The sequence below is a fragment of the Oryzias latipes genome, chromosome 2 (genome assembly GCF_053564925.1).
Source record: "Oryzias latipes strain Hd-rR chromosome 2, Olatipes_Hd-rR_3.1".
NCBI lineage: Eukaryota > Metazoa > Chordata > Actinopteri > Beloniformes > Adrianichthyidae > Oryzias > Oryzias latipes.
This window is the reverse complement of record NC_136238.1, coordinates 51,039,420-51,052,528: the sequence shown is the minus strand read 5'-3', so window position 1 is coordinate 51,052,528 and position 13,109 is coordinate 51,039,420. Positions and strand designations below refer to the sequence as shown.

The 13,109-nt window shown below is 39.6% G+C and overlaps 1 protein-coding gene across 6 annotated transcripts in view; it reads left to right on the top strand.

Moving 5' to 3' along the window:
- The first annotated feature begins 438 nt into the window (after positions 1-438).
- The window catches only part of LOC144989702 (uncharacterized), a 44,094-nt gene continuing 31,423 nt past the window's right edge, over positions 439-13,109 (top strand). For 4 of the 6 annotated variants that reach the window (XM_078942307.1, XM_078942310.1, XM_078942308.1 and 1 more), the window contains exons 1-20: positions 439-743; positions 879-957; positions 7,334-7,483; positions 7,697-7,822; positions 8,116-8,279; positions 8,425-8,512; positions 9,109-9,258; positions 9,472-9,597; positions 9,675-9,841; positions 9,987-10,074; positions 10,177-10,281; positions 10,628-10,675; positions 10,802-10,849; positions 10,976-11,023; positions 11,164-11,187; positions 11,332-11,388; positions 11,857-11,880; positions 12,038-12,100; positions 12,233-12,289; positions 12,437-12,460. In XM_078942307.1, the coding sequence (XP_078798433.1) occupies positions 885-957; positions 7,334-7,483; positions 7,697-7,822; positions 8,116-8,279; positions 8,425-8,512; positions 9,109-9,258; positions 9,472-9,597; positions 9,675-9,841; positions 9,987-10,074; positions 10,177-10,281; positions 10,628-10,675; positions 10,802-10,849; positions 10,976-11,023; positions 11,164-11,187; positions 11,332-11,388; positions 11,857-11,880; positions 12,038-12,100; positions 12,233-12,289; positions 12,437-12,460 (1,630 nt within the window). In that variant the 5' untranslated portion in view covers positions 439-743; positions 879-884. The other 2 variants (XM_078942306.1, XM_078942311.1) reach the window with 2 other exon arrangements.

Here is a 13,109-nt window from a genome sequence, read left to right as displayed (position 1 = left end):
ATTGATTTATTATTATTATTATTGACTTATTATTGATTTATCATTATTGTTTTATTAATTATTTATTGTTATAATTTATTATTGGCTTATTATTGATTTGTTATTATTTTTGTTGTCTTCTTGTTGGGCTTTTCTAAATAATTTATATTACATGTCAAAGTGGTCTAAAACTTCTAAATGTTTAGAAATTATTTAAAAAAATTATTTGTAAAATTTTCTTTTTATTTGTAAGTAGTCCTGCAACTATGCATTTTTCATTAAAGTGTGAGCTTTTCTTTTAAGGCTGACTGTTGCTCTTATTTAACATCAACCAATGATGTATATATTTCTATATAGAGAGAATTATTAATGTATATATTTCTATGCATAATAATGGTCTAAAAGCTCCTTCTATGCCCCCAGACACTATAGAAAGCATTGTCACGTGGGCGCCGATGACCTCACCAAGATGGCGTCTCTCTCCGCCGTTAGCCAGGCTTCCTAGCGGGCGTGTCTCCTCCAGCGATATAAATCATTGGTTCTGACGTATAAACCAGCTCAAACTGGTTTTTTGTTTCATAAATTGAATCCTTTCATTCGCCATATCACCGTCTGTAATGCAGATGTCATAAAAACGCTAGAATGAACTGAAAGGTTCGTTATTTCGCTCAGAGGGCTGTAACTTTTTTTAACTGCGTCACAACCGAGTTTCGTTTCACTTCCTCTTCCTCCCTGTTCAGACGAAAAAGAAGCTTCTAGCGAAGGTGTGTCTGTTCGGCTTCGTCTTTAATGTTTATTCCATAGTAAATTCAGAGTTTTGGTTGTTTTTTAACCGTTTATTCTGTAATTCGGTGATTTTTGTTCCTAGAAACTTTTAATCTCCTTTATTTTGTCTCCAGAGGAAAATGGCGTCGACGCCCTTCTTCTTCTTGTCGGGTCTTTTGTTTCTAGCCTGGTTCACCGCAGACGTTCACTCAGGTAAGTTCTGATTTATTCTCTAAGAATCTTCTAGAATCAGAATCTGTGTTGACCTAAATAAAAGTCTGTGTTTTAAACTAGAACTCTGATGTAACATGAGTCCGTTAGTCGGTAGTTGTCGTTCACTAGTGATGGTAGACGAGGCCTCGTGAAGCTAACGGGACTCTCCCCAAACTGGATTGGTTCTGGGTCCATCAGTACCGACTACTGCTGCACCCAAAACCTTATTTCAGGTTAACAAGCTAAGAATCATCAGCAGCTGGAAGCTGAACGAACATCCGGGACATTTCTGTCACTTGGTGCTAAATCAATCCAGCAGGGAGTTTACAGCGAAGAAGAAAACTCATTCTTCATTGTAACGAGAAGATCCGGTAGTTTTTCAAAATAAAAGATTGCTTAGACCAAGGGGGCAAACCTTTGGACTCTTGGAACCACAGCAGGTTCTGATATCTGTCACCATGTCAGAACCAGAGGTGTGGTGTGTTTTCACAAGAGAAAGACACAACATAGAAAGAAAAACTGCACATTTAGAAACGCTGCGTTCATGTGAAGATGGATTGATCAGAAAAGGAAAAGGAACATAAAAGGACAACAAAGTGACCATAATAATAACATTAATAAGGATTATCAATATGGTTTATTCCAGATTCATAGCTTGACGGGTCACATATGACCCCTGGGCCGTAGTTACCCCACCCCTGGCTTAGACTCACAATAAAACTAACTAAACCCCCCCAAAGCAGATGTTCTCCAGCATACCAGAAAATGTAAATGAAAATATTAAATATTTGCTTTCAAAAAATGTAATTTCAATTTTTCTTTGCTTTCAAAACTTTTTTTATTTGATTTTTTTGTATCTTGCTTTTAATTTTTTTTGTTTTCTAAAAATATTCTTGTGTTTGCAAAACACGTTTTCATGCGTTGTGTGTCTCAATTTTTTTCCCTTATCTCTGATTTTGCTGAGTTAAGGTTCAGTCTGACGTGACAAAGCTGCCATTGAACAGCTTCCTGATTGGTCCAGATTCTAACCAATCAAATCACTGTATTTATATAACATGGTGTCAGAGGCTCAGAAGCAGAAGCTGATCTGTTTACCCTCAGTTTAGTCTCTTTGGGTGAAGAACATTTCATTTTTAATCATTTTTTTCATCCATTTTCTATTCTGTTTTCCCTTTCGGGGTCACGGGGCTGCTGGAGCCTATCCTGGCCACTTGTGGGTAAAGGCAGGGGACACCCTGGACAGGTCGCCAGTCTGTCACAGGGTAGAGTGTGGTGCGTGATTGGAACAATAATAAACACATTAAACGCAATAATCTTTGCTGATAATTTCCTTTTTCTGCTAGTCCTGTGTTCAGACTTTCCTTCTTTCTTTCAGACTGTTGTCTCCTTTTCTCCCACTGCGTGGCTCTCTCACTGTCTGCCTACGTTACGTGTCTGTATAAACCAGGGCTCTCAAATTCAATTTGCCTGGGGGCCACTGAAAGCAGGGTCTAGCTGAGGGAGGGCAGCAACTTCAACGCACACACAAACGCTACTTGTTTGTATGAGAGCCAATAAATTTGTATGGAACATGTATATATTATTACTATACTATACTGTTTTCTGTACAAAATGTACTCACAAAACTCTCATTCAAATAAAATACGTAAATAAAAAAATCAATTAGCAAATAAATCAGTAACAAATTTCTGTTTATTTAGTCTTCTATATCTGCTGTTTTCTCATTTATACGTCCTTATTAATACAGTTCAGTTAAGCTGTTGAATTATAACTATTAAACACAAATCTGTGTTTAATAGTTATAACCTTCAATGATCTGTAACCTCCATCAATGGTTCTTCTTGCTGCTGGACACTTGGCAGCACTTCCTCCCAAACAGCTGAGACCCTCAGAGTGGATGAAGATGATTGATGGAATGGACTTGGATTTATTGACATTGAAGGTGGAGACGTCAGAGAGGATCTGCTCCCAATTCTGAGTCTGTGTTGAATTTTTTTTTAAAGTTTACTTTTTAAAACACAAATCCGTAAAGGAGAAACAAAATTCAGAAACCATTTTTGGATTTTCTTTCTTATGACTTTAGCATATTTAAACCCCGGTCACTAGTTATTGTGGAGCAGCCAGTCAGCCACTCCCATGTTTTCATAAAAAACGGATGGACATTCATGTTGGTGACACCAAATATGTGCAGCCCAGATGGACAATAAGCGTGTTTGAGATCACTCAGGTGGACGAAACGCTGCGCAGATCACCTGGTGTGAGACAGATGTTTTTGTTCCAACATCACCTGTCAATCATCACAAAAATATCACCAGAAAGGGGCGGGAGCAGCAAGACCCCAACCTGAGTGAACACAGCTGGAAATGTAATACTGCACTGACTGCAAGCCGCCATTGACTACAAAACAATGCATTGTGGGAAATGTGTCGTGATGGTTTTTTGTAGTTGAGTGATCAATTAAAATAATTTAAAATACCAATTGATTTAAACAGGCTATATACATTACTAAACATTAAAATAAAGAGGAGAGGCAGATTAAAACTAAATTGAAAGTTAAGGACAACTCCAACTTTCTGTTCTCCTTCAGGCTCGCTGCAGCATCGCCGTCACCCAAACCCCCCCCCCCGCCTGGTCTCCCTGACGATCCAGGCGCGACGCTGATTCATCTCCCATCACGTCTATCGTTGCATTTTCCACACGTATTTTCAGTGTGTCTATGTCTATAGTTAGCTGCCACGCATTTAGGTGTGGGACATTTATTCTCCGCAGTGACCCGACTCCTGCAGGAGCGGAGAGAACTTTTTGGTTGGGGTTGATACACCGCCGCGTGCCTAACCGTAACCTTAACCGTAACCCTCCTCCGGGTCTGTGTGACCCAGAGAAAGGTTCAGCAGTGACTGCATGTATTTAGAAAATTACGAGCGAATAAACACGCTCTAAAAAGGAAAGTAAGGAACTCCTTAACGTGGTCCGGGGGGGGCTGTCAGGTGTCCTGCCTTTAAATGTTCCCCTGGTTTCAAGCCGGTTTAATGTCACGCCCCCAAGAGTCATTTACCCCACTGGTTGGTCAGCTCCGTGCATGACAAAAAAAAAAAGTGTCATTCATACAGACTGGTGGGCCGCATTAACATTAAAATTTCACATGAAGGCGGGGGCCGCAAAATATCATCTTGGGGGCCGCAAACAGCCCACGGGCCGCGAGTTTGAGACCCCTGGTATAAGCAAAGGCGGAGCCTCCTGCCCCACGTTCTTCATGGGTGTCAGGCTTCATGGCTACCGGAAAAGTGACAGTGTCTGCAGCCTGTTTATTACTGGGCAATAGATAATATTCTGAGAAGATGTCTGTACCAGAGAGCACTGGTGAAACTTGCGTGCAGCTACAGAGCAGAAGAATCAACACACACCCCCAACACACGTGTGCACACCTTCCTCCTATTCCTACACAAGACGTCAATCTACAACACCTATAGTTAGTTCATTAGTTAGATAGGTAGTAGTTAGTTGTTACTGTTGTTTGTTAACAAAGACTAGTACGTTGTAATTGTATTCATTTCTGATGCGGCCGCCGGGGGATTTTGTGTGTTTTTTGGGGGGGCTGCGGTTAACCCTGACACCGCGCCCCCTGGTGGTTCAAAATTCGACACGGTCACAGCTCTACTCACACATCCATTCACTCTCACATTCACACCTATGGACAGTTTAGAGATGTCAATCAACCTATGAAGCATGTTTTTGCAGATTCAAGATGGCTTTTATTGTCACTTCACACAGTATCTGTGAGGAAGTACACGGGTGAGACGAGATGCTGTTAGCTGCTAGCAAGACAGTGCAAAGAGAAAAATCCTACAATAAAATAAGATGAATAAAACATTAAGGTAAAGAAATACAGATAAAAAAGATTAATATAAGATAAAAGAGAGTACAATAGAATAGAGACCAACATTCAGTGAGAAAAGTGACTATATGCGTAGCAGCAGCTCTTGTTTTGGGGGCGGGGGTGTTACTAGAGTCTGTGTCTATGTATTGTGTCTTCAGGTTATGGGGGGGGGGGGTGATCCTTGGATCTCATTGCAGAGTTGAGTTTGTGAGAGCATGAATGCATGAGGAGGACAACCCCTTCAGCCTCACAGCTTCTTAGCTTCCTGCTGGATCTGCAGCTGATGCTCCTGAACCTGAACAGATGGCCTGAGGGAGAACAGTCCATATGGGGGGGGGGGGGGGGGGGGGGGGGGCTGGGGGTCCCTGATGATGGAGGGTGGTCTGCGTAGGCAGTGCTGCAACAATCCTGCTGAGTCGTTGTTTGTCCTGAACTCTGCAGCTGCAGAACCAGGAAGTGAAGCTCTGAGTCAGGATGTTCTCCATGGTAGAAGTGATGAGGTGAGGGGTTGGAACTCCAGCCTTCCTGAGTCTCTGGAGGGGATGGAGACGCTGCGGTGCTTTCCTGATGACCACTGTGGAGTTGGTGGTTGGTGCTGCCTCTGGCTGTGCAGTCATGAGCAGACTGAACAGCAGTGGGCTCAGGATACACCCCTGTGGTGTCCCATGCTCACTGAGATGGGCCTTATGGACGGAGGGAGGAAGCTGGAGATCCTGGAGAGAACCCACACATACACGGGGAGAACATGCATCATTTTTAGCATTGGTTAATGTTTATTTGGTCAGATTAGTGAATTTCTGGCTGAGGATCTCCTGACACTGTAAAGTTGATCTGCTGACATTAAATCTACAGGTCTGAGGGATGATCATTTAGTCAGTTTGTTAGTTCATTTTAGTATTTTTCTATTGAACTCTTTGTATTCGTGATCCTTTTGATTTCATGTTTTACTTCGAAGCCCATCGAGACGACTGTTGTTGTGATTTTGGGCTATACAAATAAAATTGAATTGAAAAAAAAATTGAATCTGTGAATCCTGCAGAGACAATTATTGGTAAAAAGTTTGATTTTCTTTAAGGTCTGTTTGTTAAAACAAAACAATAAAAGATTTACAGCACATATTATTTAATGCTGCACACGTGTTCTGGACTACATGAACAGCAGTAATGAGCAAAAGAATGATGGATCACCACAGGAACCTCAAAATGGATTTAACAGGAGAAACATTTTAACTCTGTTCATTTTCAGTGTCTCATGTTTTAGAACTCATGAGTGTTTGTCTAAAGATAGAGTAATTACTCCTGAAAAAATGCTATTTTCTCTTCATATTTCAACATTTATAGATGAAAATCAAACAATAGTTCAGATTTAAATCTCAAAGTGTTTCTTCCTGCTGGACAGAGTCAGAGCTTTGATGTTTTTTTCTACTGCAGACATTTTAACCACGTTGGTCTCTACACTGACATGAATAATAAATAAATAAATAAATAATAGAATAAATGCTAAACTGTTTGATTTCAGCTGCTCTGCTGCTCCTTCTGGGTTTTCTCTGAGAGAAACGGACCTGAATGGTTGAAAACAGCAGAACCCCGTTAGAACAGAACCGACAAAAAGTCCATGTCTGCCTCAGAGTACTGTCAATGTGAGACAGAGACGCCTGATTGGTTAGAATCTGGACCAATCAGCAGCTGTTTGATGAAAGCTTGGCCAAGTCAAACTGAAATTGAACTCAGAAATATTAAAGATAGGAAGAAAGCGAGATGACACACAACGCATGAGAAAACATGTTTTACAAACGCAAACATATTTTTTAAAAGAAAAAAAATTGAGAGTAAAACGTTTTTAAAGCAAATATTTAATATTCTCATTTACAACCTGGAGAGTTTTGTGTTGAGCGTGGTGTCAGGAATATCACTCCATAGGTTTCACTTTATGAACTCAACACGTGATGACCCTAAAATGTAAAAACTACTGTTTCAAGTTTACTTTGAAAATAACAAGAAAGTAATCAAACGTTTTTATTTCTTACTCAGGGAAACATGTGTAAATCAATTCAATCAACAGCTGTCAGAGTTCTGGTAGATGTCATCAATGTTCTCAAACATTAAACAGACATAAACATTCTTCAGTTTTCATGTCACCTTAACTAAATAACTAGATGCTGGTTGTTCAGTTACAGAGAAACTCTAAGAAACTTTGACCAACAACTTGTTCAATCTGCATGTGGTGAATGGAAACTAGAAGAACTTTGATGCAGAGACATGAACACATGGATGAACTCCATCCATGGAGGACTATGGTTGCTATGGAAACCTGTTTCTCTGAAGACTACCACTGTTTGTGGGCTTCAGCGTACAGAACCATTCAGTTCTGCTTTTAGCTTCAATTAGAATCCTGTTTAATCCAGAAATGACTTTCTTTGATGTCAATGTAAGATAATCAATAAATAATCCTACTGATGCTGATAATGTTATTGATGAAGGTACTGACTTTGTTTTACAGTGAAGGTCATTGACGTGTTAAAGGGCTCCAGCGTTGTCCTCCGTCCAGTTGAAGCAGTAACGTCCATCACCACCATAACATGGAAACATGGAGATAATTTAGCTGCAGAGTGGCTTGGAGGGAATCTATTTTTCTACAACATCTTTAACAGTGAGAACTTAGTAGATTTCTAATAATAAACAACTACGCTGAGACTTTGGTGATGAAACCTTGTTGTTGTTTTAGCCTGAAGATGATGCTAACTTTCACACTAACCTGCTGTTGGTTTACTGTCTAGTGATGGAAGAATCTGTTTGTTTGTCTGAAATGTGAACAGATTCAGTGTTGGAAAGGTTTCAGCATAAATCTCTGTCATTCTTCCAGATGGCTGCAGTTTAAACACTGAAACAGGACAACTGACCATCAATAATGTGAGACCGGAGCACAGCGGTGTTTACACGCCAGATATTAACGAAAAAACCAGATCTGCTATGAAACTACGAGTTCTCTGTAAGTTCTAGTTAGTTTTTCTGTAACTGTCGTTGATTTATCATATCAGTCAAATCAAATCAAACTTTATTTAAAAACAGCGCTTCTCATGCATTTGTGCAGCTCAAAGCGCTTTAACAATAAAAACAGAAAACACACAACATTACAGTAAAAACCCAACCCACCCTTCACCCTTCCCACTCCCCTCCGTTAAACACATGACCCATGGCCCCCATGTATTACTTTAAATAAATAAATAAGCAAACAAACAAATTTATTCATCAGAACCAGTTTTATATTTGTTCTCTTTCCAGCTCCAGTCCCCAAACCCACCATTAGTCATGACTGTGTTCCTGGGGAAACCCTCACCTGTACCCTCACCTGTAAGTTTGACAGAACGGATGATCTGGGACATGTGGAGGTTTTCTGGATTCTTGATAACAGACGTGTAAAAGGCCCAGAGCTACAGATCACTAAGGTACAGAGACAATGTTTGACATTCAGACACAAACTCTACAATTATTGACAGAATTGGAACAGAAACACAGTTCAGTCCTAGTTTTCCTCTAGTGAGGATTCTGACTTCTGTCCACGATGATGAAACTTTGAACTTTGGTCTTCAGGACACAAAGACGGAGACGTTTATCTGCAGCCTGAAGAATTCTGTCAGCTCTGAGAACAGCACCAAACTGTTGAATCCTTTCCTTCCTGGTGAGTCATCATGTTTGTAGAAACCAGAGAATCACTGAAACCACTAAAACCCAGAACCAGTCATTTCTGACTCTGGTTATTCTCTGTGTTGAATATTACTGTTAAAAACAGAAAATTACTTTGTTTGCTGTCATCAGTGTTCTGTTTGTTGTTAATGTGTAGAAATATTCTGGTAGATGTCATCAATGTTCTTAAACATTAAACAGACATAAACATTCTTCAGTTTTCATGTCACCTTAACTAAATAACTAGATGCTGGTTGTTCAGTTACAGAGAAACTCTAAGAAACTCTGAACAACAACTTGTTCAATCTGCATGTGGTAAATGGAAACTAGAAGAACTTTGATGCAGAGACATGAACACATGGATGAACTCCATCCATGGAGGACTATGGTTGCTATGGAAACCTGTTTCTCTGAAGACTACCACTGTTTGTGGGCTTCAGCGTACAGAACCATTCAGTTCTGCTTTTAGCTTCAATTAGAATCCTGTTTAATCCAGAAATGACTTTCTTTGATGTCAATGTAAGATAATCAATAAATAATCCTACTGATGCTGATAATGTTATTGATGAAGGTACTGACTTTGTTTTACAGTGAAGGTCATTGACGTGTTAAAGGGCTCCAGCGTTGTCCTCCGTCCAGTTGAAGCAGTAACGTCCATCACCACCATAACATGGAAACATGGAGATAATTTAGCTGCAGAGTGGCTTGGAGGGGATCTATTTTTCTACAACATCTTTAACAGTGAGAACTTAGTAGATTTCTAATAATAAACAACTACGATGAGACTTTGGTGATGAAACCTTGTTGTTGTTTTAGCCTGAAGATGATGCTAACTTTCACACTAACCTGCTGTTGGTTTACTGTCTAGTGATGGAAGAATCTGTTTGTTTGTCTGAAATGTGAACAGATTCAGTGTTGGAAATGTTTCAGCATAAATCTCTGTCATTCTTCCAGATACCAGCAGCTTAAACACTGAAACAGGACAACTGACCATCAATAATGTGAGACCGGAGCACAGCGGTGTTTACACGCCAGATATTAACGAAAAAACCAGATCTGCTCTGGAACTACGAGTTCTCTGTAAGTTCTAGTTAGTTTTTCTGTAACTGTCGTTGATTTATTCATCAGAACCAGTTCTGTATTTGTTCTGTTTTCAGATCCAGTCCCCAAACCCAGCATTAGTCATGACTGTTATCCTGGGGAAACCCCCAACTGTACCATCAGATGTATGCACGCCTATACGCCTGAGAATGTGGGACATATGGAGGTTTTCTGGATTCTTGATAACAGACGTGTAAAAGGCCCAGAGCTACAGATCACAGAGGTACAGAGACAATGTTTGACATTCAGACACAAACTCTACAATTATTGACAGAATTGGAACAGAAACACAGTTCAGTCCTAGTTTTCCTCTAGTGAGGATTCTGACTTCTGTCCACGATGATGAAACTTTGAACTTTGGTCTTCAGGACACAAAGACAGAGACGTTTGTCTGCAGCCTGAAGAATTCTGTCAGCTCTGAGAACAGTACCAAACTGTTGAATCCTTTCCTTCCTGGTGAGTCATCATGTTTGTAGAAACCAGAGAATCACTGAAACCACTAGAACCCAGAACCAGTCATTTCTGACTCTGTTTATTCTCTGTCTTCTGTTTTTGTAGGTGGAACAGGTGTTCCTGTGTGGAAACCTGTGGTTATTACACTTGCTTCACTTGTTTCAGTTGTTCTTTTAGTTTTTCTTTGTAGATGGATTCATCTCAAACACAGTAAGAAACAGTCCAGTTTCTATCGTGTTAAACTGCAAACATCCATGTGTGTTCCTGATGTGAGCTTGTTGAATGTGGTTGTGGTGTGGAATGAATTCAGGGTCTCTAAAGTCCTCCGTCTGGTTCTGCTTGGTTCTCTGTTGGAAACACAGAGTTCTGATGAACAGGTTCCACATGGTGCTGCTTTCAATGACCCTCTGTTTCAGTCAGTGTCAGTAGATCCATGTAAAGAGAAGCAGGTGTCAGAAACACATCTGAATGGTTGCAGATGAAACTCAAACCTGATCCATGATTCTGAACTCAACATGGAGACGACAAGCTAACTCTGTCTTGGTTTCTCCAACAGGACTCTGGAGGATTATCAAAGAAATACGTGAAACAATGCCACTCACAGGTGAGATCATGAATGTTCTACAGAATCATGGATGTAGATCATCATCAGTCTGTGTTTGAATCACAGACTCTCTGTGTCCGTGTGTTCAGCATGTAGACGTTAACTCTGTTTTGGTTTCTCAAACAGAACATGACAGGAACTCAGCAGAAACACCTGCTGCAGGGTCGGTTACAGGTGAGATCATGAATGTTCTACAGAAACATGAGTGTAAATCATCATCAGTCTGTGTTTGAATCACAGACTCTCTGTGTCCATGTGTTCAGCATGTAGACGTTAACTCTGTTTTGGTTTCTCAAACAGAACATGACAGGATTTTCACAGAAATTAAAGATGCAGGGTTGGTTCCAGGTGAGATCCTGAATCTTCTACAGAATCATGATTATAAATCAGCATCAGTCTGTGTTTGAATCACAGACTCTGAACTTTGAACAGAAAACATTCACGAGTTCAGATTGTTTGATTGCTGATCTTCTGTCTTTGTTTTACAGATGTAGAGATAAAACTCCTGGATGGTGAGAACCACTGTAGTTTGGAAACAAACTGAACTTTGATTCATTTCTGTCACTGACCACAGTTTTTACAACAACATAGTAAACATGTCATTATTTACAACTGACTGTTACTAGAAGTGAACTCTTCTTTGGTTTTTCACACAGCTGATAAGGAGATTTTGAGGACTCTAAATGAAGGAAATGAAACAAATCTGTCTGAAGGTGAGATCCTGAATGTTCTACAGAATCATGGATGTAAATCAGCATCAGTCTGTGTTTGAATCACAGACTCGGAACTTTGAACAGAAAATATTCAGATTTAATAAATTTGTTATATTTATTTCAAGCATTAATTGTAGTCAATACAATAAAAACGTACAGATTTATCAAACTCATAACAGAAATGATGAAAAACATTGTTTAAAAACAGAGACTTTTGAGTCATATTCTTTTCAAGTTACTAAATCAAGTCCTTATTGATGATTTTCTCCAGAAAACATTCATTAATTCAGTAAACAAACAGTAACTATAACCGTTATGTAATAATTGATCATAATCAGATTACAATGTCATTAAATCCAGATATCATTGTTACAGATTGCAGATCCAGTTAATAAATAACAAATCAAGTGTGAATAAATGTGTGGTGGCTTCAGATTTGTTTGATTGCTGATCTTTCTTTGGTTCCAGATTCCATTCTGAAGCTTCTGACTGGTCAGTGCAACAACTAGGATGTGAACTTTGATTTATTTCTGTCACTGACAGTTTTCAGCCTCCAGCTGTGAAAATAACTATGTTTAAATAATAAACAGTTTAATTAGGTACAGCTGATTATTATCATGAGTTAACTCTGTTGTTGTTTATCAAACAGCACGTTACTTGATTTTGAGGACATTACAACAAGGATCTGCAGTCCAGGAAAGTCTGGAAAAAGGTGAGTGGTTGGGAAACAAACAGAAGTGTGTGGAGGAGAATTTATTGATTTCTGTCACTGCAAATAGTTCACATGTTATTAGAACAACTGATTATGATCAGAAGGTAACTCTTTTTCTGGTTTCTCCAACAGTTAAGAAGATAATTAAGAAGTTTTTCAGAGGAAGAAATGATCTATGGCTGTATAAATGTGAGATCATGAATCTTCTCTACAGAAACATGATTATAAATCATCATCAGACTCTGTCTGCTCTGAGATTTGAACAGACAACCTTCACATTCATGAACTTGTTTAGAGATTTGTTTGATTGCTGATCTTCTGTCTTTGTTTTCACAGATGAAAAGCAAACATTCCAGGATGGTGAGAACAACTTTAGTCTGGAAACAAACTGAACTTTGGTTCATTAGGACAGGGGTCGGCAACCTTTTTTACTCAAAGAGCCATTTGGGACCGCCCCTAATGGAAAAAAAAGCACCCGGAGCCACAACCCGTTTTGACATCATTATATATATTATGCATGTATATATTATATCAAGGGTGCTCATTACGTCGATCGCGATCGATTTTCAAGGACATAAGTGTAGATCGCGGGCCAGAAAAGATAAAAAAAAGTACTTCTTTCTTTTCATCTTCATGTTTATTTGTTACATGTTTATTTCAACATTATTGTTTATGTACTGATGATTAAAAACTACACAGTGAGTTTACATAAAGATACTTTTGTATTAACAGATTAGGCGTTTTATTACAAAGACAGAAAGCAGCGACCATCGTATTCATGCTCTGCTGTAAACGGTGCAATGCGGGGGGCGTGGCATATTGTGAGGCATTTGGCGCTGCTGGCTCCGTATTGATCAGTATTGATGGGGAACAACGACTACTAATTTAGTGCTCCGTCCTCCGAACACACAATATATTTCACGCACACACCTCCGCTCCGTGCTCACACCCCCATCTCCACCTGCATGTGCCCCTCCCTCGTGGCACGCGCGCCGCTCAGCACAAACAC